Source organism: Narcine bancroftii, chromosome 5, assembly GCF_036971445.1.
Source record: "Narcine bancroftii isolate sNarBan1 chromosome 5, sNarBan1.hap1, whole genome shotgun sequence".
Classification (NCBI taxonomy): domain Eukaryota; kingdom Metazoa; phylum Chordata; class Chondrichthyes; order Torpediniformes; family Narcinidae; genus Narcine; species Narcine bancroftii.
This window is the reverse complement of record NC_091473.1, coordinates 180217283-180242621: the sequence shown is the minus strand read 5'-3', so window position 1 is coordinate 180242621 and position 25339 is coordinate 180217283. Positions and strand designations below refer to the sequence as shown.

The 25339-nt window shown below is 46.5% G+C and overlaps 1 protein-coding gene across 1 annotated transcript; it reads left to right on the top strand.

Moving 5' to 3' along the window:
- Positions 1 to 19802, top strand: LOC138765370 (NF-kappa-B inhibitor delta-like). The gene is made up of 12 exons (XM_069942411.1): positions 1 to 19; positions 459 to 547; positions 841 to 871; positions 2093 to 2316; positions 2889 to 3115; positions 4146 to 4251; positions 5310 to 5456; positions 6075 to 6126; positions 17716 to 17885; positions 18403 to 18519; positions 18872 to 19036; positions 19664 to 19802. The coding sequence occupies exons 1-12, from the start codon at positions 1 to 3 to the stop codon at positions 19727 to 19729; spliced, it is 1413 nt and encodes a 470-aa protein (XP_069798512.1). The 3' UTR covers positions 19730 to 19802.
- Positions 19803 to 25339: the final 5537 nt, after the last annotated feature.

The following is a 25339-nucleotide window of genomic DNA, read 5'->3' as shown; positions in this document are numbered from 1 at the left end:
ATGGAAAAGCAGAGCATGAGTCAGGGTGGGGTCCGGCATGTGGTGACCTGACAGCAGTGAGAGTCTCTGACAAGGGGAAGACAGGAAGATTGTGTTACACCCTGATCGTTAAAGTGGCGCTCTCTCTCTCTCTCTCTCTCTCTCTCTCTCCATCCCTCTCCATATCTCTCCATCCCTTTCTCTTTCCATCCACCCTCTCTCCATCCCTCTCCTCCATATCTCTCTCCATCGCTCTCTCTATCTTGTTGGGTTGTCCTGGTACAATCAGATAACAGTAGATATGACGGTGTCTATACCTCTCTCTCACTATCTCCCCATCTCTCCCTCTTTCTCTCCCTCATTGTAACCAGCCAGGCAGGTCTGCATAGAGACAGATGACCCTCGTCCCCCCTTGGTGTACTCATCTGCGTATCGGGGGGGGGTGACTGTGGGGCTGATTCCTCTCGTTTCCTCCACAGCTTCGAAGGAGAAGTCTCAATCCAACCTGCCCACAGTCAGGGAACTGCTGGAGGCGAAGCGGAGAGGAAGCGACGGGAGTGAGGCGGTGGTGAGCTATGGGTGGAGGGGCGGAGTGGAGGGTGGAGAGAGAGAAGAAGGGGCCTGAGGGGGATGAGTGAAGGGGGCGGGTTACAGGACAAAAGGAGGGTTGGGGAGGAGAGGGTGAAGGGATGGAGGGGAAGTGGAGAGAGTGGGGATGAACGAGGGGAGGGGAGAGGGGCCTGAAGGGGGTGGAGCTTGGTGGAGATGGGCATGGTTCAGTGAGGGGCGGGGATAAACAGGCAGTAGAGCTCTGATTGGTTGAGCTGAGCATCAGTTTAAGTGATTTGTCTTCTGTTGCAGCTCAGGCCACCAAACGACCCTCAGCAGGAAGGTAAGAGTTAAATATGGACAGAGGGTGTCCCTACCCCACTCACCGGGGTCTCTCATTCTATATACAAACCCCTGGATCAGACCCCAGCCTGTGACACACTCCTGGGGATCTGTGTTATTCTAAATATAAACCCCACCAAACCCCTGGATCAGATCCCAGCCAGTGACTCACTCCCGGGGATCTGTTATTCTATATATAAACCCCGAACCCCTGGATCAGATCCCAGCCTGTGACCCACTCCCGTGGATCTGTTATTCTATATATAAACCCCCAAACCACTGGATCAAACCCCAGCCTGTGACCCTCCACCAGGATAAGTTAGTCTATATATAAACCCCTCAAACCACTGGATCAAATCCCATCCAGTGACCTACTCCCAGGGATCTATTATTCTATCTATAAACCCCCCCCCCCCGAACCCCTGGATCAGATCCCAGCCTGTAACCCACTCCTGGGGATCTGTTATTCTCTGTATAAACCATCCCGGACCCCTGGATCAGACCCCAGCCTGTGACCCTCCCCCGGGATCTGTTAGTCTATATATAAACCCCTCAAACCACTGGATCAAATCCCATCCAGTGACCCACTCCCAGGGATCTATTATTCTATCTATAAACCCCCCCCCCCCGAACCCCTGGATCAGATCCCAGCCTGTAACCCACTCCTGGGGATCTGTTATTCTCTGTATAAACCATCCCGGACCCCTGGATCAGACCCCAGCCTGTGACCCTCCCCCGGGATCTGTTAGTCTATATATAAACCCCTCAAACCACTGGATCAAATCCCATCCAGTGACCCACTCCCAGGGATCTATTATTCTATCTATAAACCACCCCCCCCCGAACCCCTGGATCAGATCCCAGCCTGTAACCCACTCCCGGGGATCTGTTATTCTCTGTATAAACCATCCCGGACCCCTGGATCAGACCCCAGCCTGTGACCCTCCCCTGGGATCTGTTATTCTATAAATAAACCCCCCAGACCCCTGGATCAGACCCCAGCCTGTAACCCTCCCTCGGGATCTGTTATTCTATATATAAACCCCCCGAACCCCTGGATCAGACCCCAGCCTGTGACCCACTCCCCGGGATCTGTTATTCTATATATAAACACCCTAGACCCCAGCCTGTGACCCACCCCTTCGATCTGTTATATAAACCCTCCATCCTCTACTAGTGTTAGGTTCTGTGTTGAGGATATTCCCTGTTGTTTATCTTGCAGATGTGTTCAGTTTTCCGAATTCTGAAGCGAGCTTTGGTCCTGTTTTTCCAACCCACTACCCCTCTTGGCACACCGATGTGTCACAGGGTCTTCTCTCCCCTGAACCCCCTCTCATTGACATGTCAGCTGACAACCTGGGCAACGTGAACCCGGTCGGGGTGTCCGTCCCCTGTGGACCTCCTGCTCCCGACAGCCTGTACCTGGAGCAGCCAGCTCCCTACAGGGTGAGTGAAGCCCTGCCCATGTGAGGGTGGTGGCTTGCTGGAGGGAGGGGAACCAGGGGGTGGGGTGGGTCAGGAAGGTAGGGGGGAGAGGTCCAGGGACGGGTCTGGGAGGGAGGAAAAAGCTCTTGGGGAGGAAGGGGGAAAGAGGGAGAGAGGTGGGGTGGGGAGTGTGGAACGGAGGGGAGAGAGGAGTGGGTGGGGGAGGCATGGGTGGGGGAGGCAGATGGGAGGGAAGGATGGAGGGACTGGGAGAGTATATTGGAGTAGAGGGATGAGAGTCAGTAGGGATGGCGAGGCATGGGGTCAAGGGAGAATGGGAAGGAGGGGAGGGGGTGATGAGGGTAGAATTGGGGTGAGAGAGGAGAGAGAGGTGGAGGGGAAGTAGGGGCAGAGTGAGGGAGAAGGGGACAGGGTTTGGGGGGTGGAGGGGATTGGGATGGGAAGGTGAAGGCGTCAGGAACTGAAGTAACCATTCCCTTTTCTCCCCCTCTCTACCACCCTCTCTCCTCTCTCTCTCCCCCTCTCTCCCCACCTCTCTCCCCTCCTCTTCTCTACCCCTTCTCTCTCCCCAGCCCATGCTACCGGGAGCTGAGCCCCTCTGTTTTGAGCCCCCGCAGCTGCCGTGGACACTGTCTTGCGGCCAAGGGGAGGTGCAGCCACTGCTCCCCCCCAGCCCCTCACTGGGGCTGTTTCCCCACACCCCTACCCCACTGGGTGGGCCGGCATTGGACAGGGTGAGGGTGAGGGTTGGAATGATGGAGGTGTCCGAGCTCCTTGAGGTGGACCAGGATGGTGACACGTGAGTCTCCTCGCCCTCTCCCCCCGTCACCCTCTCCCTATCACTCTCCCCTGTCACCCTCTCCCCATCACTCTCCCCGTCACCCTCTCTCCCATGTTAGGTCTGCTTTGTTCATGAATGAGTGAGACAAACACCAGGCTGAGTCGAAATCAGGGTTCTTTGTTCTTTATTACCGGATTGTAACACTTGCGACTAACAAAGTTAGTCGGAGAATGCATTCTGCCGTTATCAGCAAAATGGTGATTTTTTATACCCTTGGATACATGCTTAGAACATCATCATATCATTACTTGTCCAATGACTAAAACTGTTGCTATCCTTTCCCTGCTAGCTTCCTGCCTCTCAATCCATCAATGTCTCTCTTATCTTGTAAGTACAAGGATGCATTCTGTTACTCCTTAGTACTGGGTGACTCCTTCTCCGGTCCCATCTCATGATGTTTTACCTAACAGGAGTACAAGGACACCTCCCCTTCTTGTTACTGCCCTGTACAGGGTAACTCCCTACACATTCCCATCTCATGATGTTTTACCTTACACCCATCACTCTCCCCCCATCGCCCTCTTCCCCGTCACCTCTCCCTGTCACACTCTCCCCAGTTGCCCTCTCTCCGTCACGCTCTCTCCCGTCACCCTCTTCCCCTCGCCCTTTCTCCCCCTTGCACACCCAGCAAGCCTTTGTATGACCACACCTGCCTCGCGTGCCCTCCCCTCACACGCCTATTTGTATACCCCTGCACACTTTCCTGCAGCGGCCTTCATGCATGCACGCTCCTGCTCGCCTCCATCCTTACAGTCCAGCATGGCACTATACCTCGCACGAGACCGTGCACACGCGTTTCCTTCACCTGCTCCGTCCCTCCCATTTGGCAAGCATGCACCCAGGCCCACAGACAGGTTTAATCCCCCTGTGCCGCACGGAGCTCCCTCCGAAGAACACATGTGGCCTGCTCCTGCACAGAACCCACTGGCAGGTGTGCATGCCTGGCATGTACATGTGCTTCCCCGCTGACGCTCTCTGTCTCTGGCAGGATCCTGCATATTTACGTGGCCAAAGGGATGAGGGAATTTGCCCTTGCTGCTGCCGACAGAATCCGGGGGCTCGGGGGCCTGGAGATCCGTGAGCACAGGGGCAAGGTGAGGAACGGAGTGCAGGAGGGGCGGGGGCATTGGGGACTGTGTCACCTCAAGTTTATTGTTATCTGATCGTACAAGTACTACCCGACGAAACAGCGTTCTCCAGTCGTCAGTGTAAAACACGCAGACACACAACCAGATATAACACATGTCCAGACAAACAATACACATGCAGATCAAGTATTTCATTTATAATAAATAAATATTATTTTGTGAATATGAGGGTCTTGGATGGTCAGTTCCTTTGGTCGTTCAGCGTTCTCACTGCCCGTGGGATGTAGCTGTTTCCACAGCCTGGTGGTGCTGGCTCTGATCCTCCTATATCTCTTCCCCGACGGAAGCAGCTGAAAGATGCTGTGTGCAAGGTGGAAGGGGTCCTCAATGATTTAGCACGCCCTCTTCAGACAACTATCCCAGTAGATCACGTCGATTGGGGGAGGAGAGGGAGACCCCAGTGATCCTCTGTGCCACTCTTTCGGTCCTGTGGATTGACCTCCGATTCATTTCTCTGCAGCAACCGTCCCCGCACTGTGATGCGGCCGGCCAGGACACTCTCTATAGAGCTCCTATAGAAGGCTGACATGATGTTGGCCAGTAACCTTGCCCACCTCAGTCTTTGTAGGAAATGCAGTTGCTGTTTTGCCTTCCTGACAAGTGAGGAGATGTTGAAGTGTCCACGATAGGTCAATAATAAAATGAATTCCAAGGAACTTGGTGCTCTCCACTAGAGAGTTGTTGATGTGTAGTAGAGGGTGGTCAATCCTGGTCCTCCTGAAGTCCGCAATCATCTCCTTCGTCTTGTCGCACCATTTCACAAGATTTTCCACCTCTTCCCTTTAATGTGACTCGTTGTTGTTGCTGATGAGGACAATGACTGTTGGAGCTAGATCTGGCAACAGAGTCATGGGTCAGTAGTGCGAACAACAGCAGGCTGGACAGTGCTCTGCAACGTCGGTCGTTTATCTGTACCTGGTAGACGGATGTTGGGAGACTAGCTGAATTCCTCCAGCATTTCTGTGCTTTTAATGCTTTTCCGGATTCTCAATTTCCCTCTACAGACACCTCTCCTCGTGGCCGTGACAGCGAATCAGCCTGAAATCGTGTCAGACCTGATCATTCTGGGTGCTGATGTGCACGCTGCAGATCTGAAAGGACAAACTGCCCTCCACCTTGCCGCTTCTGAGGGGTATTCACAAATTCTGCAGGTACCAAGGCAGAGGGTCGGGATAGTGGCCCTTTTTCACAGTCGTCTCCACCCACCCATTCCAGGAGGGAGCTTCACTCTGGGTCTGACCCCAGGAGTGTGTGATGGGATGGCAGGGGGGGGGTATGAGGAGACGGTTGGGGGGAGGGTGTGATGGGACGGTGGGGGGAGGGTGTGATGGGATGGTGGGGGGAGGGTGTGAGGGGACAGTGGGGGGAGGGTGTGAGGGGACAGTGGGGGAGGGTGTGATGTGATGGTGGGAGAGGGTGTGTTGGGGAGGGGGTGATGTAATGGTGGGGGGGTGGGTGTGAGGGGACGGTGGGGGGGAGGGTGTGAGGGGACGGTGGGGGAGGGTGTGATGTGATGGTGGGGGGGAGCGTGTGATCAGATGGTTGGGGGGGAGAGTGTGATAGGACAGTGAGGGGAGGGTGTGATGTGATGGTGGAGGGGGGAAGGGGAGATGGGACAGTGGGGGGAGGGTGTGATCAGATGGTGGGGGGAGGGTGTGATGGGATGGTGGGGGGTTGGGTGTTATGGGAGGTTGTTATGTGATGGTGGGGGGGAGGGTGTGATTGGACGGTTTAGTGGGGAGCTGCAATGACTTTGCTCTGTCACACAGGCGATCCAGTGGACTGGGGTACAAGTGAATGTTGAGGCTCGAGACTATGAAGGTAATTCCAAACCAATTGCTTCTTATTTTTATTCTTTCTGCTTCACCACTTGTGCCCACACCATGGGTTTGATCGTTTATCTGCACGGGGTGGGGGGGGGAGAGGTGTTGTCATTGGTTCTCTGTAGACCCTTTCTCCGAGTCAATAACCATGTCCTTCCAATAAAGATAAGGCGGTTGAACCTTCTTGAACAGTTTCTACTGTTAGACCCCATCAAGTCTGCAATCGACATTGTTCACCAACTGAAAGTGGTGTAGGGGCCACAAGCCTTGCCCCACCAGGTTCAGGAACAGCTGCTCCCCCTTCACCATCAGACCCCTCAACAACAAATTCAATCAGGGACTCCTTTACAGACTCCGACTTCTGCACTTGATTGATTTTCTTTCTCTCTGTATTGCACAGGCAGTTTGTTTGCATAAGGACATCAGAAACAGGAGCAAGAGTCGGCCATTCGGCCTGTCGAACCTGCTCCCCCATTCAATGTGATCGTGGCTGATCTGACGATCGGCTCATCTCCACCTTCCTGCTTTTTACCCATAACCCGTAATTCCACGAAGATGTAAAAATCTACCCAACCTTGTTTTAAATACATTTACTGAGGTCGCCCCCATTAGTTCAATGGGGAACAATTTCCACAGATTCCGCACCTTCTGGGAAAAGCAGTTCCTCCTCATCTTTGTCCTAAATCTACTGCCCTGAATCTTGAGGCTGTGTCCCCTAGTTCTGGTCTTCCCCACCAATGAGAACAACTTACTGACCTCTATCTCTGCCTTTCATAATTTTATACATATCTGTAAGATCCCCTCTCATTCTTCTAAATCCCAGCGGGTCCAGTCCCAGATGACTCAATGTCTCCTCGTAGGCCAACCCCCTCATCCCTGGAATCGACTCTGCACCCCCTCCAAAGCCAGTCCACTTTTCCTCCAGTTAGGAGACCTGAACTGCTCGCAGTACTCCAGATGCAGCCTCACCAGGACCTTGTCCAGTTGCGGTAGAACCTCCCTGCTCCTAAACTCAATCTGTCAGCCGATGAAGATTACATTTCTTTATTTCTCAGTGGTATGTAATGACATGTCTGATGATAATCTGACATCTGATCATTCCTTTGACATTCATTTCTTTCATTGTCTTGCCATACTTGAAAGAGTGCGTACTGGGATGTTGCCCGGACTTCAGGAACTGAGTTACAGGGAAAGGTTAAACAGGTTAGGACTTTATTCCCTGGAGCATAGAAGAATGAGGGGAGATTTGATATTTAAAATGATGAGGGGGAGAGACAGAGTAAATGTAGGTCAGCTTTTTCCACTGAGGGTGGGTGAGATACAAACCAGAGGATGTAGGTTAAGGGTAAAAGGGGAGAAGTTTAGGGGGAACTTCTTCACACAGAGAGGGGTGGGACTGTGGAACGAGCTGAGGTGGCGAATGTGGGCTCAATTTTAACATTGAAGAAGAATTGGACAGGTACATGGATGGGAGGGGTATGGAGGGCTATAGACTGGGAGAAGGTCAGTGGGACAGCACAGAATAATAGAGCATTAAACAAGAACTTACCGGTTTGAAGATTGATGGTTATTTATTTGAGTAACGGGAGTGGTGAGAAACATGTGCAGCTAACCTATGAATCTCAGAAAAGACGACCACTGGTAAGATTCTGTCAAAAGAGCATTTTATTGTGAGCTATACATGCAACACGAAAAACTAGCTTAATAACGTCATGGTAATTACGGGGGGGGGGGGGGTGGGGGGGGTGGCGGAACAGAGGGCGTATTATCTTACCACTCAAATAATAATCATTAAACTTCGAACCGGCAAGTTCTTGTTTAATGCTCCATTATTTTTCATAATGCTCGTTGGTTCGCTAATATGAGATCTCAAAGCTCAGACGTCTCTTTCTCATATTGTCCAAAAGACCATAGGGTAGATCAGTGGGCCTCCAGTAAGAGGCTCCATTAAATCAGCAGCCTGGAAAATTGCTGCAGTGAATTTTTTTTTCCCCCTCTGTCCTCAGAGGTTTATTGTAAAACCTGTTAAAAGCTCTTTCATTTGATCATCCCGCCAGACAGATGAGATCCCAAATGGAGACTTCCGCTCTCCCAGCTGTAGACATAGCTGCCGCTCTCGTTGAGTGGTATCCACTCCAGCCAACCTCATGGTCCTCTTTAGCCATCTGGTCAAGGCCTGAGAGGATGCCGCTGATGCAGTTTCCTGTAACATACAAACAAGAATCTCTCTTCCCCTCTGATATCGTGAGTACATTCAATATATTGTCTCAAATACTGAACGACACATCCTCTTTTTTTTAAAATTTTTTATTTTTCACACCATAAATCACATTAGCCATGATATACACTTTTTCTTTTTCACACATATACAGTGACTTTTTCTCCCCCCCCCACTCCTCCCAAGCCACCCCCCCACCCCCCCCCCCCCTCATCCATTTTAGGTATACAATCTAGGTTGCATTAAACCCGTCAGACAATGTTGTCATTCAACAAAAATACACCAGAAATTCTACTGAGTCCATTCTTTTCTTTCCTTCTCCTTCCATCAACTTAGGTAATGTTTGTCCCCGGTAGGTTTTCGCTATTGTATTTAATGTAAGGCTCCCATATTTGTTCGAATATTTCAATATTATTTCTTAAACTATATGTTATTTTTTCTAATGGAATACATTTATTCATTTCTATATACCATTGTTGTATTTTCAAATTATCTTCCAATTTCCAGGTTGACATAATACATTTTTTTGCTACGGCCAGGGCTATCTTAACCAATCTTTTTTGTGCATCCTCCAAATCAATTCCAAATTCTTTGTTTTTTATGTTACTTAGGAGAAAGATCTCTGGATTCTTTGGTATATTGTTTTCTGTTATTTTATTTAATATCTGATTGAGATCTTCCCAAAATTTTTCTACTCTCTCACATGTCCAGATTGCATGAATTGTTGTTCCCATTTCTTTTTTACATCGAAAACATCTATCAGATACTGTTGGGTCCCATTTATTTAACTTTTGAGGTGTAATGTATAGTCTGTGTAACCAATTATATTGTATCATACGTAGCCTCGTATTTATTGTATTTCTCATCGTTCCAGAACATAAATTCTCCCATGTTTCCTTTTTTATCTTTATATTTAAATCTTGTTCCCATTTTTGTTTAGTTTTACCATTTGTTTCCTCATTCTCCTTTTCTTGCAGTTTAATATACATATTTGTTATAAATCTTTTGATTAACATTGTATCTGTAATCACATATTCAAGGTTACTTCCCTCTGGCAACCTCAAATTGCTTCCTAATTTATCCTTCAAGTAGGATCTCAGTTGGTAATATGCCAGCGTTGTATCTCCAGTTATATTGTACTTATCTCTCATTTGTTCAAAGGATAAGAATCTACTTCCTGAAAAACAATTTTCTATTCTTTTAATCCCTTTTCTTTCCCATTCTCTAAAGCAAAGATTATCTATTGTAAAAGGGAGTAGCTTATTTTGCGTCAATATTAGTTTTGGTAATTGGTAATTTGTTTTATTTCTTTCTACATGAATCTTCTTCCAAATATTGAGGAGATGATGTAATACTGGAGAAGTTCTATGTTGTACCAATTTTTCATCCCATTTATATAATATGTGTTCAGGTATCTTTTCCCCTATTTTATCTAATTCTAATCTCGTCCAGTCTGGTTTTTCCCTTGTTTGATAAAAGTCTGATAGGTATCTTAATTGTGCGGCTCTATAATAATTTTTAAAGTTTGGCAATTGTAAGCCTCCTTGTTTATACCATTCTGTTAATTTATCTAGTGCTATCCTCGGTTTCCCCCCTCTCCATAAAAATTTCCTTATTATTTTCTTTAACTCTGTGAAGAATTTTTCTGTCAGTTGTATTGGCAATGCCTGAAATAAGTACAATATCCTTGGAAAAATGTTCATTTTAATACAGTTTATCCTTCCTATTAGTGTTAGTGGTAGATCTTTCCAATGCTCTAAATCATCCTGTAATTTTTTCATTAGTGGATTATAATTGAGTTTATATAATTGGCCTAGATTTTTGTTTATTTGTACCCCTAGGTACCTTATTGCCTGCATTTGCCATCTGAATGGAGGTTCCTTCTTAAATTTTGAGAAATCCGCATTATTAATAGGCATTGCTTCACTTTTATTGACGTTTATCTTGTAACCCGACACTTCTCCAAATTCCTTCAATTTCTTATATAATTCTTTTATTGATAGTTCTGGTTCTGTTAAGTACACTATAACATCATCCGCAAATAGACTGATTTTATATTCCTTGTCTTTTATTTTTATTCCTTTTATATTATTATCTATTCTTATCAATTTTGCTAGTGGTTCTATAGCTAGCGCAAACAATAAAGGTGATAGTGGGCATCCCTGCTGCGTTGACCTGCTTAAGTTAAATTGCTTTGATACATGTCCATTTACTGTCACTTTCGCTAACGGTCCCTTATATAATGCTTTAATCCAATTAATATACTTCTCCGGTAAACTGAATTTTTGCAATACTTTGAACAAATAATTCCATTCTACTCTGTCGAAGGCCTTCTCTGCGTCTAAAGCAACTGCTACTGCAGGTGCTTTATTTCCTTGTACTGCATGAATTAAGTTAATAAATTTACAAATATTGTCTGTTGTGCGTCTTTTTTTGATAAATCCAGTTTGGTCTAAATTTACCATTTTCGGTACCTGCTCTGCTAATCTGTTTGCTAATAGTTTAGCTATTATCTTATAATCTGTGTTTAGCAAAGATATTGGTCTATATGACGCTGGTGAGAGTGGTTCTTTCCCTTGTTTTAGTATTTCTGTAATTATTGCTGTTTTACATGAATCTGGTAAGCTTTGTGTTTCATCAATCTGGTTGATTACATCCAGGAGGGGGGGAATTAATAAGTCTTTAAATGTTTTGTAGAATTCTATTGGAAATCCATCCTCCCCTGGTGTCTTATTATTTGGTAATTTTTTTATTATCTCTTGTATTTCTACTGTTCCAAATGGTTCTGTTAATTTATTTTGTTCCTCTATTTGTAGCTTTGGTAGTTCAATTTTAGTCAAAAATTCATCTATTTTCCCTTCTTTCCCTTCATTTTCAGTTCGGTATAATTGTTCATAGAATCCTCTAAAGTTTTCCTTAATTTCTTTTGGATTATATGTAATTTGTTTGTCTTTTTTCCTTGTTGCCAATACCATTTTCTTGGCTTGTTCTGTCTTAAGCTGCCATGCTAGGATTTTGTGCGTTTTTTCACCTAGTTCATAATATTTCTGTTTTGTCTTCATTATATTCTTCTCTACCTTATATGTTTGTAGTGTTTCATATTTTATTTTTTTATCCGCCAATTCTCTTCTTTTAGTTGTATCTTCCTTCATTGCTAATTTTTTTTCTATATTTACTATTTCCCTTTCCAACTGCTCTGTTTCCTGATTATAGTCCTTCTTCATCTTGGTTACATAACTTATTATTTGCCCTCTAATGAATGCTTTCATTGCATCCCATAGTATAAACTTATCTTCCACTGATTCCGTATTTACTTCAAAATACATTTTTAATTGTTTTTCAATAAATTCTCTAAAATCCTGTCTTTTAAGTAGCATGGGGTTTAATCTCCATCTATACATTCTTGGAGGGATGTCCTCTAGCTTTACTGTCAATATTAAGGGTGAATGGTCCGATAGTATTCTAGCTTTATATTCTGTTTTTCTTACTCAATCCTGCATACTAGCTGATAACAAAAATAGGTCTATTCTTGAGTATGTTTTATGTCTAGCCGAGTTGTATGAGTATTCCTTTTCTTTTGGGTTTTGTTTCCTCCATATCCAAAAGTTTCATTTCTTGCATTGATTTAATTATAAATTTGCTTACTTTGTTCTTTCTGTTAATTTTTTTCCCCGTTTTATCCATATTTGAATCCAAATTCAGGTTGAAATCCCCTCCTATTAGTATGTTCCCTTGCGTATTAGCTACCTTCAAAAAGATATCTTGCATAAACTTTTGATCTTCTTCGTTAGGTGAATATACATTAAGTAGATTCCAAAACTCCGAATATATCTGACATTTTATCATAACATATCTCCCTGCTGGATCTATTATTTCCTCTTCTATTTTAAATGGCACATTTTTACTAATTAGTATAGCCACTCCTCTTGCTTTTGAATTATACGATGCTGCTGTTACATGTCCTACCCAATCTCTCTTTAATTTCTTGTGCTCCAATTCAGTTAAGTGTGTTTCTTGGATCAATTTTTTCCTTTTTCAGTAAATTTAGTAGTTTCTTCCTTTTAATTTGGTTATGTATTCCATTAATATTTAAAGTCATATAGTTCAGCGTAGCCATTTTATAGTTTGTTTATCTTCTCTTTCCGTTTTTGCATCATTACCTTTCCTCGTTTTCCATTTCTGTTTTCTTATTTTAAACTCTTTATAAGACAACATTCCTACAACATCAAACATTTTCCTTATTCTCCTATTTATATCTTCTTTATCCCCAATCTCCCCTTCCCCTCCTGAGTTGCCCTTTATCCCTTGTCGGACAACCACATCTCCCCTCTCCATTTGGGTTTGCGAATTCACTCGCAAGCGTCAACTGATTTTGTAGTGACCGCTATTCCCCCCCACCCAGCCCCCCCAGAAAAGATTTCGCTTTTCATATGTAACAAAGGTCACTCTTTTAATTCCCTCCTTATTCTCTCTATTCCATTACCTTCCCTTATTAATTCTTGTCTATACTATCTATATTTTCCTCTAAGTACAGATACATTCACGTATGCACATTGTATCTATTCACTCTTATACCTCTTTACCCACATACATATCAATCGTGATCATTTTTACTCTCATTACCCGTCTTCATCCCTCAGTCTATTTTTGTAATTGTTCTGCAAATTTTCGTGCTTCTTCTGGATCCGAGAATTCTGTTTTGTTGTCCTGGAATAAATATTTTCAATAACGCTGGATGCTTTAGTATAAATTTATACCCTTTCTTCCATAAAATCGCCTTTGCTGTATTGAACTCTTTTCTCTTCTTTAGGAGTTCAAAACTTATATCTGGATAAATGAAGATTTTTTGCCCTTTATACTCCAGTGGCTTATTGCCCTCTCTTACTTTTTCCATTGTTTTCTCCAGTACCTTTTCTCTTGTAGTATATCTTAGGAATTTTACTAAAATAGATCTTGGCTTTTGTTGTGTTTGTGGTTTAAAAGCCAATGCTCTATGTGCCCTTTCTATTTCCATTTCTTGCTGTAGTTCTGGACATCCTAGGATCCTAGGGATCCAATCTTTTATAAACTCCCTCATATTCTTGCCTTCTGCATCTTCCTTAAGGCCCACTATCTTTATGTTATTTCTTCTGTTATAATTTTCCATTATATCTATTTTTTGAGCTAGTAGTTCTTGTGTCTCTTTAGTTTTTTTATTAGATTCCTCCAATTTCTTTTTTAAGTCTTCTACCTCCATTTCTGCTGCTACTGCCCACTCTTCCATCTTGTCCATTTTCTTTCCCATTTCTGTTAAGGTCATATCTATTTTATTCATTTTCTCTTCTGTGTTGTTTATTCTTTTTCTTAAATCCTTAAATTCCTGTGTTTGCCATTCTTTAAATGACTCCATGTATCCTTTAATAAGAGCAAGTATATCCTTTACCTTGCCTTTCTTTTCTTCTTCTATTTCACCATACTCTTCCTCTTCTTCTTCCTCTGGGTTGGCCATCTGTTGTTTCTTTGTTGCCCTTTTCTTCTCTTCTTTCTTGTTTTCGTTGTCTTCTATGTTCTCTTCTTGCTGCAGGTGTTCTGCAGCTGTCATTGCCGGCTGTGGAGATCGACTCCCCAGCTGGTCCCCCCTCCCGTCGGTGTGTTTTTTTTCATGCGCGGTTGCGCACTTTTACTCAGCTCAGTGAGCCATTTTTGTAGTCCTATTTCTACCGACCTGAGAAAGCGGGCTTCTCTCTCCACAGCGGGCCTCTTCGGACAGGTAAGGCCTTCTCCTTCTTCCTCCGTTGTCTTCTCTTCCTCTCTTCTTACCGTTGATTTTGATTTTTCTTTTTTTGTCGCCATCTTCTTTCCACCTTTATACTCACTTTTCTTTAACTTTTATTTCTGTGCCTTTGTGTTTTGCCTTGTTTTTCCCGACTTTTCTGGAGAGGGCTGGAGTTCACCGTCCGGCCACTACTCCATCACGTGACTCCTCCCAACGACACATCCTCTTGATAAGCGTAGAATCTAAACTTTGTTCCAGGTTTGTTATGTTTCAATAAGTCACGAACATGAAATTCAACAAAATAATTTTTCCAAATGATATAGTCCCAGTGTAAACAAGTTAAAGTCTGTATTCTTTGGTCCAAAATCAAAGCCAGAAACATGATCAATTTCCAGAATAAATCACTAAGTCCAAAGTGTACGCTGGCAACAAATGTTGCAACAAATCCAACACAACTTTAACATTCCAGTTAGCATGATTACATGGTGTAGGTGGACGTAAGTGAATTACTCCCCTCATGAATCTTGAAATCAGGGGATGATTACCGACAGAGTGTTCGGTGTCTTGTAGAGTCAGGAAAGCCACCAAAGCCCTCTTGGCTGTATGGATAGGACTATACCTGGCTACCTGAACAGAAATCAAATCCGTGAGGAAATGTAAAACATCTGAAACTGAAACATAATGAATGTTTAAACTCTCATTAAAACAAAACAGTTGCCATTTGTTAACATAAGTGGCGAATTGCTTCTGAGTTGACTTTCTCCATGAAGCACCAATAATGTCAATTTTTCAATGCAATCCTTTAACACCGAACTTTTCACACCAGTCCTGCAACGTAAGAGATGGAGATGAGTGAGAGGATGGGGAAGGAGAGATACTGGCTGAACTAGCAGGTCCTTGCTCCTTCTCAACAGTAAAGGCCGTTCTGGCAGCATCCAGTTCAGCACTGGGAACCAGGATTGGGAAGGCCAATTTGGCACCACCAGGAGTCCAGTGCCCCCATCCTCCTGAACTTTGTGCAGGCATTTAGCTACTAATGAGAAAAGCATAGAAAGTCAGTTCTGCACAATCAATCATAGAGGCGTCTATGCCTTCTGCCTGGGGGTCCGGCAACCAGGATACATATCTTGGTACTTGGGCATTTAAACAAGATGCAAACAGCTCGATCTCTGGCAACCCAAAATTCTGTACGATCAGATTAAAACTCTTTCTCCCCTCCCAACATCCATTCCATTTTTATCATCAAACTTTCTAGTTCAGACGCCCTGGCAAATATGTGGCCGTAATCCAGATATTCCTTTCGATGCACCAACTCCACGTCTGTATTGTGAGCCAGTTTCATGATGGGGACTTCAAGCCTCCCATTTTAGTCAGATATGCTGTTGCTCTCTAACGTCACATGTACATCCCCTTTTCTCTGCACAGAATGACTTCAGTGCCAACTGAACTGTCAACACTTCTAGGAAGTTAATCCCAGATGCTGATGCCAGTCTAATGTCTTGAATAGTCATCTGCCACCAGCCGAGGTAGTTAAGTCTGTGAGACCCCATTCTTCCCCATGAGGATTTGATCGGATTTCCATATCAAACTTTCTAATCTCTATCATGGCATAAGCCTGAGATACATTTGTTGTCCACCATGCAAGTTCTGCTCTAGCCTCTTGCGGTAAGCTCATAGGTCCATCAAAATGACCCCTGGCGGCCTTTAAGGCTCGTACTTTATTTCTTTCCAGGATTCTATACTTCAGCGCACTACACTGAACGGCTGGGAAAACAGCCAACCAATTTCCCAATGACTTTTGCTACATTCCATACAGAGGGACATGATTCTGCAATCAAAGCATGCCAAGCCTGTACCGTTTTATCTTCGGGCAGGGTTATTCTCATAGATTCTATATTTAAGAGGAATGCGAGGAATTGAATTTCTCTGTTTGGGCTGAGGAATGATTTTTCTGGGTGTATAATAAATCCCATCTCCTGCAGCAGCGCCGTAGTGGCGATCACTGTTCTCTGTGTTTCGCCCATGGACCTGCTGATCACAATGGTGTCCTCCAGTAACCCATCACCTTATGACCCTCCTTTCTGAGCCGGGAGAAAACCGGTTTCAGCAATTTAGTAAGTATTCTGGGCCAGAACTAAGTCCATTAGGTAGTACCTTATATTGCCATAATTCACCCTTCCAAATAAACCAGGTTCTTTCTAGAAAGCGGGTGAATAGATACTGAATAATAAGCATCTTGTAAATTGGCGGATGCCATAAAATACCCCTTAAGTAATAATGGCATAATGGGGTGTATTGTGTCCATTTTAAAAGGTTGGTATGAGACATGCTCATTTAGGTCAGATCAATCTAAGATCACTCTTGTTCCCCTGCTTCGCTTAGTTCTCATGACTGTGTTTGAGACTAACTCATTCTTTTCCCGACAGCAGTGTTCTATTAAATGTTTGCATTCTGAAGCCATAATCTCTTTCTGTGTAGTTTCCATGAGCTGGGGGCTGCGTATGAAATTGTATAAGCCCTTACTCCTAGCCAGAGGGAATTTCTCTGGGTCAAACTCAATTTGACGCACAGACACTGTATGCCAAATATTAGCATCAGTAGTAAGATTACACCATCGGCTAAAGAACATTGTTAATCGACCACCCACAATCTTATCACCGTAATTAGAAAATGCACTCAGCTGTCTTTAGGTGGGGCTCATTTTCTCGGCATGCTTGGCTGGCATGGCTGTGCAATCTGGCTCGACCTCTGCGAAGAGCTTTGGGCAGGAAAATTCTGCTGCTGCTGTCTCCACATAGGGCGTTGGCCTAAAAAATGCCTGTGAGGTGGTGCTGCCTGAGAGGGATATCCCCTCTTAAAGTCCCCCGCGTTCCTGCAATGGGAATGAAGCATAGCAGTTGCTCTTGCTTGTACTCTCGAGCCTCTGATGGTGTAATCTTTTCAGCTTCACGTCCTTGGCTCTTGAGGGGACGTTCAAATTGTCCCAAATTGTGGGTACATCCACCACAGGGCAATTGGTAGGGCAGGGATATATTTTAATCGAGTCCTCTAGCACCATCTCTTTGAAGACATTAGATAACCAGCTATGATATTGAAGCTGTGGAGAGGGGGCAGAGGAGATTCACCAGGGTGTTGCCTGGATTGCGGAACATGTCTTGTGAGGCAAGGTTCACAGAGCTGGGACTTTTCTCTCTGGAGCGAAGAAGGATGAGAGGGGACTTAACAGAGGTCGACGAGATTATGAGAGGCTTAGACAGGGTGGGCAACTTTTTCCCAGGGCAGGATTAGCAAACACCAAAGGACGTGTGTACAAGGTGAGAGGAGGGTCATTTAGGGGAGACACAGAGGGTGGTGGGGACCTGGAATGCATTGCCGGAGGTGGGGGTGGAGGCTGAAATGCTGGAGGCACATGGATGAAAGGGAAAGAGAGGGTTGTAGCAGGAGTATGTGGTCCAGTAGTCAGCCACAATCTGGATGGGGAGGAGTCTCGATGGGCTGAATGGTCTCCTTTTCCAACGGCCTTCTGGAATCAGTCACTGGTGTAACGTTGTGGACGTGCGTGAGTGACTACAGCAGTTGTGGATTTGACCATCTGTACCTTTCTGCTCTCACAGGATTCACACCACTGCACAGTGCTGTCAGATCCCACAACAGCAGCATGCGGAAGCAGTGCGAGGCAGAGAGGTTTCACGGAGAGGTCTGCATGGATCTCCAGACCCTCATTCAAAACAAACTCGACTGTATCATCCTTCTGCTGAACATGGGAGCTTCCATCTTCACTCAGGTACCTGTCCCACAGAGCTCCCTCCACCAGCCCCTCGGTACGCCATCCTTTCTCCCCCTCTCCACTCCTCTCCCCTCCCTCTACCCCTCTCCTCTTTTCCCACTCTCTATCCCCCCTTCCCTTCTTTTCCCTCTCTCTCACTCTCTCCCCTCTCCTCCTCTCTCTACCCCTCTCCCTCTTCTTTCCCACTCACTCTCCCAACTCTTCCACTCTCCCCATCCTTCTTTTCCCCCTCTCTTACTCTCTCCCCCTCTTTAGCCCTCTCTGCTCACCTTCTCTCTCCCTCTCAACCTCATTTCCCCTTCTCTCACCCCTCCTCTCTCTGTCTCTCTACTCGCCTCTCACCCTCTCTCTCCTCCCCACCCCTCTCTACCCCTCTCCCCGTCTCTCTAACCCCCTCTCACGCCCTTTCCCCTCTCTTTCTCCTTTCCCCTCTCTCTCCTCCCCCTCTCCCCCCATCTCTCTCCTCCCCCTCCCCTTCTCTACCCTCCCCCCTTACCTTCTCCATTCTCTGCAGGATGTGAAGAGCAGTATGTCGGTACTCCACCATTCTGTGCAGGAAGGGAACGTGTTGCTGGTCCAACTATTCCTCCAACTGCCCAACACCAGGCTGCAGGAGTTCCTCAACATGAAGGTAAGCCTGGGGTTAGGCGTCCGTGCTCTCTGAGGGCACAGGGTGGGAGGGGGGGTTCATGATCTCAAGAGCTTGCCACTGGCCTCAGAGGTTGGAGGTCATGCCCTGTGGCCACGGGAAGGATCATGGGAGGGAGCGTCGGGGGTCACCTTTCCTTGGTATCGCACGGAGTCAGGGCCTGCCGGGTGTGGGAGGTCATGTCTCAGCCCAGAGGGTTTAAGGGTCGATGCCCAGTGGGTCAGGAAGTCTATGCCCACAGGGAAAAGGGAATCATTACCTTTGGGGAGTCACGGGGTTGTTGCCAACGAGGGTCAGTGGGTTGTGCCCTCATGGAGCCTCCCTCCTCTGGCAGGCTCATGGCAACACGGCCCTGCACATGGCAGCTGGCCTGCACGGACACAGGAACCAGGAACGGATCATCCGGCTCCTGCTGAACCATGGAGCGGATCCCGGACTCAGGAACTTAGAGCACGAGCAGCCGGGGCACCTGGTGGCGGCAGGGCCCGAGGGAGCACAGGTCAGGGTGAGGGGTCAGAGGTCAGGGTGTGGGTAATGGGGTGGAGTTCAGGGTGGGTGAAATGGCGGTTAGGGTAGGGGTGAGGGGGCAGAGGTCAGGGTGGGGCTAATGGGGTGGAGTTCAGGGTGGGAGGTGAAGTGGTAGAGGTCAAGGTGGGGATGAGGGGTGGAGGTCAGGGTGACGGGCAAGGTCAGGGTGGAGGTAATGGGGTGGAGTTCAGGGTGGGAGGTGGTGGTGGAGGTCAGGGTAGGGGTGAGGGGGCAGAGGTCAGGGTGGGGGGGTGAGGGGGCGGAGGTTAGGATGAGGGGGCAGAGGTCAGGGTGGGGGTAATGCGGTGGAGTGCAGGGTGGGAGGTGAAGTGGTGGAGGTCAGGGTGGGGGGGTGAGGGGGCGGAGGTTAGGATGAGGGGGCAGAGGTCAGGGTGGAGGTAATGGGGTGGAGTTCAAGGTGGGAGGTGAAGTGGTGGAGGTCAGGGTGGGGGGTGAGGGGAAGGGTGGGTATGAGGTGGGGAGGGAGGGGGTTGAAACAGGGGAAAGAGACAGAACTGGGGGGAGGGAGGAGCGGGGTGGGGGAACCAGGGGTGTCTGACCAGGGAGAACTCACCTTCACCCTCCCTTGTCTCTGCAGATGAAGCTGATGTTGAGGCGGAGCCGCCCAGCCCCGTCGGCCAATCACAGAGCTGGATCCTCATAGGATGCCAATCAGACCCGGACTACTTGCAGTCCCCACGTATCCCTCCGCTGCATGGAGGCCAAGTCACTCCCATCGGGAGGAACCTTCGTCTTCCTCCCCACAAAACGTTCCCCACCCTCCCTCTAATTCTCCAGCCCTCCCCTCCTCTCCTCTCCCCTCCCCCTCCCTTCCCTCCTCTCCCTGTCCCCTCCCCCTCCCTCCCCTGCTCTCCTTTCCCTTCCCCTCCCTCCCCATCTCTCCTCTCCCCAGTCCCCATCCCTCCTCTCCTCTCCCCTCCCCCTCCACTCCCTTCCCCCTCCCTCCACTCTCCATTTTGTAGAATCCTCTTATTTGATTTCTGTGAAATTTGAATCCAAGGAGCAGAGTTAAACCCCCCCTCCCCGGGGACTTTGACCCATTGCCCTTTGGCTTGGGCTGGGTGTTCCCTGCGGCTTTGTGTGAGGGGCAGCAAGGACCCCTCCCCACCCTTGAGGGGTGGGTTTTCTCATGTTTGGACCAGTGCACTGTATCATTGTACTATGCCCATGTGACTGTGTACACACTTGTCTGGGAGAGGTGTGTATGTGCATGTGCGTGTCTGAGTGTGCATGCCTGAGTGCGTGTCTGAATGTATGTCTGTGTCTGAGTGTGCGTGTCTGAATGTGTGCCTGTGTGTGTGCATGTCTGTGTGTGTCTGTACCTGTGTGCGTATTTGTGTGTGTGTGTATGTGCATGTCTGTGTGTGTGCGTGTGCGCGCATGTGTTTCTGTGTGTATGTCTATGTATGTGCACGTCTGTGTGTGTGTGTGCACATCTCTGTGCGCGTGCGCATGTGTGATTCTGTGTGTATGTCTGTGTGTGTGTGCATGTCTGTGTGTGTGAGCGTGTGCATGTATGTTTCTGTGTGTATGTCTGTGCATGTGCACGTCTGTGTGTGTGTGCATGTCTGTGTGTGTGTGCATGTGCATGTGTGTTTCTGTGTGCATGTCTGTGTATGTGCATGTCTGTGTGTGTCTGTATTTGTGTGTGTCTCTGTGTGCATGTGGGTTTGTGCATGTGCATGTGTGTGTGAGCATGTCTGTGTGTGCGCGCGTGTCTGTGTGTGTGTCTGTGTGCATCTGTGTTTGTGTGTGTCTGTGTGTGTGTGTGATTCTGTGTGTATGTCTGTGTGTGTCTGTGTGAGTGTGTGTGATTCTCTGTGTATGTCTGTGTGTCTCTGTATTTGTGTGTGTATGTCTGTGTGTGTGAGTGTCTGTGCGTATGTCTGTGTATGAGTGTCTGTGCGTGTGTCTGAGGAGTGCATGGTTGGGATTGGCCTGCACACCTAAGGGAGCCAGCTGTGTTTATGTATGTGCTCGTGTCTGAGAAGGAGGGCTGGCATCTGCACTATGTGCAGGACCTGGTGGAGGGATGCAGGAGGAGAAATTTGAAATGCTCACTGCTTACAGACTTTGTTTTGGGGGGAGGGTCGGTTTGGGAAGATTTTACCTCCTCATCCTTTTGTCTCATTTGACCTCCATGAGGCCATTTGCTCCATGAAATTCATGCTTTAAAATTGCATAGAGGTTTGCAAATAAATAAATAAATAAATATGGAAATGATTTGCATTAATCCAGTGTTTCATGACCTTGGTCAGGGGCGTGGGAAACCATGGGGACCAGTGGGAGCCATGGGGACCAGTGGGAGCCTTGGGGATCAGTGGGAGCCAAGGGGACCAGTGGGAGCCGTGGGGGTCAGTGGGGAGCCGTGGGAAGCAGTGGAAGCTGAGGAGAACCGTGGGGAGCAGTGGGGGCCAGTAGGGAGCTGTGGGGATCAGTGGGATCCGAGGGGTCCAGTGGGAGCCATAGGGGACAGTGGGAGTCATGGGGACCAGTGGGAAGCCGTGGGGAACATTCATGTGTGTCAGGTTCATAGCCAGGTGAAAACCATGAGAGATAAGTGCAGAAATAGGCCATTCAGCCCATCAACTCTGCACCACCATTCAGTCTTGAGCTGATCTATTTCCCCATTTTTTTTAACATACAAACTTTTGAACAACGACATCCCTCAAGGTCCCCGCAGATTGATAGGAGAGTTAAGAAGGAGTTTGGGATGCTGGGCTTCATTAGTTGGGGGATTGGGTTCATGAACAGTGAGGTCATGTTACAGCTCTGGTGGGACCACACTTGGAATATTGTGTTCAGTTCTGTCACTTAATTACAGGAAAGATGTGGAAGCTGTGGAGAGGGGGCAGAGGAGATTCACCAGGGCATTGCCTGGATTGGGGAACGCGTCTCATGAGGCAAGGTTCGCAGAGTTGGGACTTTTCTCTTTGGAGCAAAAACGGGTGAGAGGAGACTTAATAGAAGTTGACAAGATTCTGAGGGGCATGGACAGGGTGGATGGCCAATGGCTGTTTCCCAGGGCAGGATCGACAAACACCAGAGGACATATGTACAAAGTGAGGGGAGGAAAGTTTAGGGGAAACGTAAGGGGTAAGTTTTTTTACACAGAGTTGTGGGGGCCTGGAATGCATTACCAGGGGTGGGGGTGGAGGCTGGAACATTGGGGCATTTAAAAAACTCTTAGACAGGCGCATGAATGGAAGAAAATCGAGGGTTTTGGGGAAGGGAGGGTTTAGTACTTTTTTTAAGGAATATATGGGTCGGCACAACATCGATGGCTGAAGGGCCTGTACTGTGCTGTAGCACAGAGCTACAACTAAAAAATGCCATTAACATGGCAAAAATCCCCTGTGAAGCAGTAATCACGATCATCTCTCAAAAAACACATCAAATTAAAATCGATTTTCACCGACAACTACATATGATCCCCTGGGAAGCCCACTGTTCACGGGACTCATCCACCATCCCCATGGATACCGCACGTTCCCACTCCAACACTGCACAGGAACAGACGTTACCCCGAAAGAGGACCCGCGAATAGCCAGTTCACCGGACCCAACAGCAACCCCACAAGGAGATTCCATTTCCCATTTCGCCCCACTGCCCGGCCATCTCCCCATAACCTCTGATCAAGAACCTGTCAATCTCTGCCTTAAATACCCCCAATGACCTGGCCTCCGCAACTGCCTGTGGCCCCAAATCCCAAAGTTTCACCGCCCTCTGGCTGAAGAAATTCTCCGCATCTCGGTTCTAAGCGGACACCCTTCAATCCTGAAGTTGTGCCCTGTTGTCCTGGACCCTCCCACCATGGGGAACAACCTTTCTACATCTACTCTGTCTACACCTTTCAACATTCAAAATGTTTCAATGAGATCCCCCCTCCTTTTCCTAAATCCCAATGAGTTCAGGGCGTTATGTGAAATAAATTTTGTTTCTAGCATTCATTTCAAGAAGAACAGAATATAAGAGCAGGGATGTGATGCTGAGGCATCACGTATTTTGAGCTCTTCATTTGAGAAAGGATGTGGTGATGTTGAAGAGGGTTCAGACGAAGTTCACAAGGACAATTCTGGGAATGAAAGGGTCAGAGCATTTGACAGCTCTTGTTGTGAGTGGAAAGGGTTGAAAACTTCAAATACCTGGGTGTCAACATGTCTGAAGATCTGTCCTGGGGCCTCCATGTCGATTGAATTAGGAAGAAGGCTCGCTAGCAGCTATAATTCGTGTGGGTTTTGAGATTTCGTTTGTCAGTAAAGACTCTTGCAAATGTCTGGTATGGAGGTGCCAATGCATAGGACAGAAAAAAGATATCGGGAGTTGTGAAGTCGGCCAGCGCCATCATGGGCACAAGTCTCCACTCCATCGAGGATGTCTCCATGAGGTGGTGTCTTATAAAAGCAGCCTCTATCCTCAAAGACCCCACCTCCCCAGGCCATGCCCTCTTCACACTGCTACCATTGGGGTAAAGGTACAGAAGCCTGAAGACGATCCCCCAGCAATACAAGGATGGCTTCTTCCCTCTTTTTCAAATTTTTTATTTGTGTAAACAATGCACAAAGGGATGAGGGGAAAATATCACTGTGTGACCTCAATGATGGAACATATCGCATTATCCACAATTAACAAAGATCTTCTCTCTCCTCAAACTGAATTTTTCTCAAAATGAAAAATTTTATTGTAAAAATCCCCAACCTAATCTTAAAAAAGAGAAAAAGACCTGGCAGCCATTCCTGAGAATTCATTAATAAAATTTAATTGTCTAGTCTTCACCAGCAAGAAGAAAAAAAATTAAATATTGTCTGGAAGGGAAAGTCATTACACGAACGAAGTCACGTGGACGTGATTTATAAATGGCTGCTGTCTCTTTGTATTTAACAGACGTATCAAGGGTTCAACTCCTAACTTTCTCTCTACTTCAACGTGACATCATGTGAGAGAACCATCGCATCAAAGTAGGAGGATTCTAGCCAACAATGTAGAAAAGGCTCCAACACGATGTGTGGAACTTGTCCCACTTCTGGAAGTCTCATTCCAAAAGGAGCTGTCAATGGGTTGGGTTGCAAACTGATAGTCAGTATTGCTGACAAAGTTGCAAAGATAACTATCTAATACCTCTCCAACATTGGGCATGACCAAGACATAGGAGTTAGAGAAGCCTCTTTTGATTTACATTGATTCCAAATAGAGTAATATTAGAACAAACATGGGCCAATTTGGATCAGCGGATGACGAGCATATAATGATGAGGTGTGAACCAATCCCAAAATCTTCTCCCATGATTCCCCTGGAAGATGGAACTGAAGTTCCTCTTTCCAGGGCCTTTTTAATGTTGTCATTAGAATTTGATTCCAATCTTAGTAACTTATTATAAATGATACCTATTAAACCCTTGTAGTCGCGCTGTGTCACAGAGGGAGATAAAGATGGAGTCTGACTCGAGTGAGGTTCAGTTGGAAAAACGTTTTGCTTGTTCACACATGCATGTATTTTAAACATTCCTCCCAGGAACCCCCACGCACCATGGGGCAGAAATGATGTCACCTTCCCGCCCGTGGTTTGCCTTGCAGGCAGAGCCCCTCCCAGTTGCTAACGTCAGCGTTTCGCCTGCGGCTTTCTGAGCCGGTTCGAATTGCGTGTAGGCGAGCCGCCACACACTTAGGAGAAGGGTTCAAATGAAAAAAAATTATCAACCAAATCGGGTTGTTACGATGTTGGAAAATCAGGCAGTAAAGTATTCAGAAAATGTCTAATTTGGAAGTATCTACAAAATGTGACTTGAGTTTATTAGATTTAATGGATAATTGTTCGAAAGACATTAAACCACCATTTATAAACAAATCTGAAAAAGAAACAAATCCTTTAACTTTCCAAACAGAGAAGGCTTGATCAATTATAAACTGTTGGAAAAAATAATTAAGAGAAATGGTGCTGGATAAAATAATATTTTTCAAGTCAAAGAACGTCTGAAATTGAAACCAAATCTGTAACGTGTGTTTTGTGTCGGGTTGAAGGTATGTCGACTAATCTTAGAAAGTGTCAAAGGAAGAGCTGCTTCAAATAAAGAGGTGATTGGTACCTCCATATGAAATTCAATTCCAAATCCATCCAATAAAGGTGCTCAAATTTATCAGAATAGTCAATCCAGAAAATAATATAACAGATGATAACCGTCCAATTACAAAGTTCAAGATTAGGAAAAGCCAGGTCATCGTCTTTAATTTCTGCACATGGGATTTACTCAATCTGA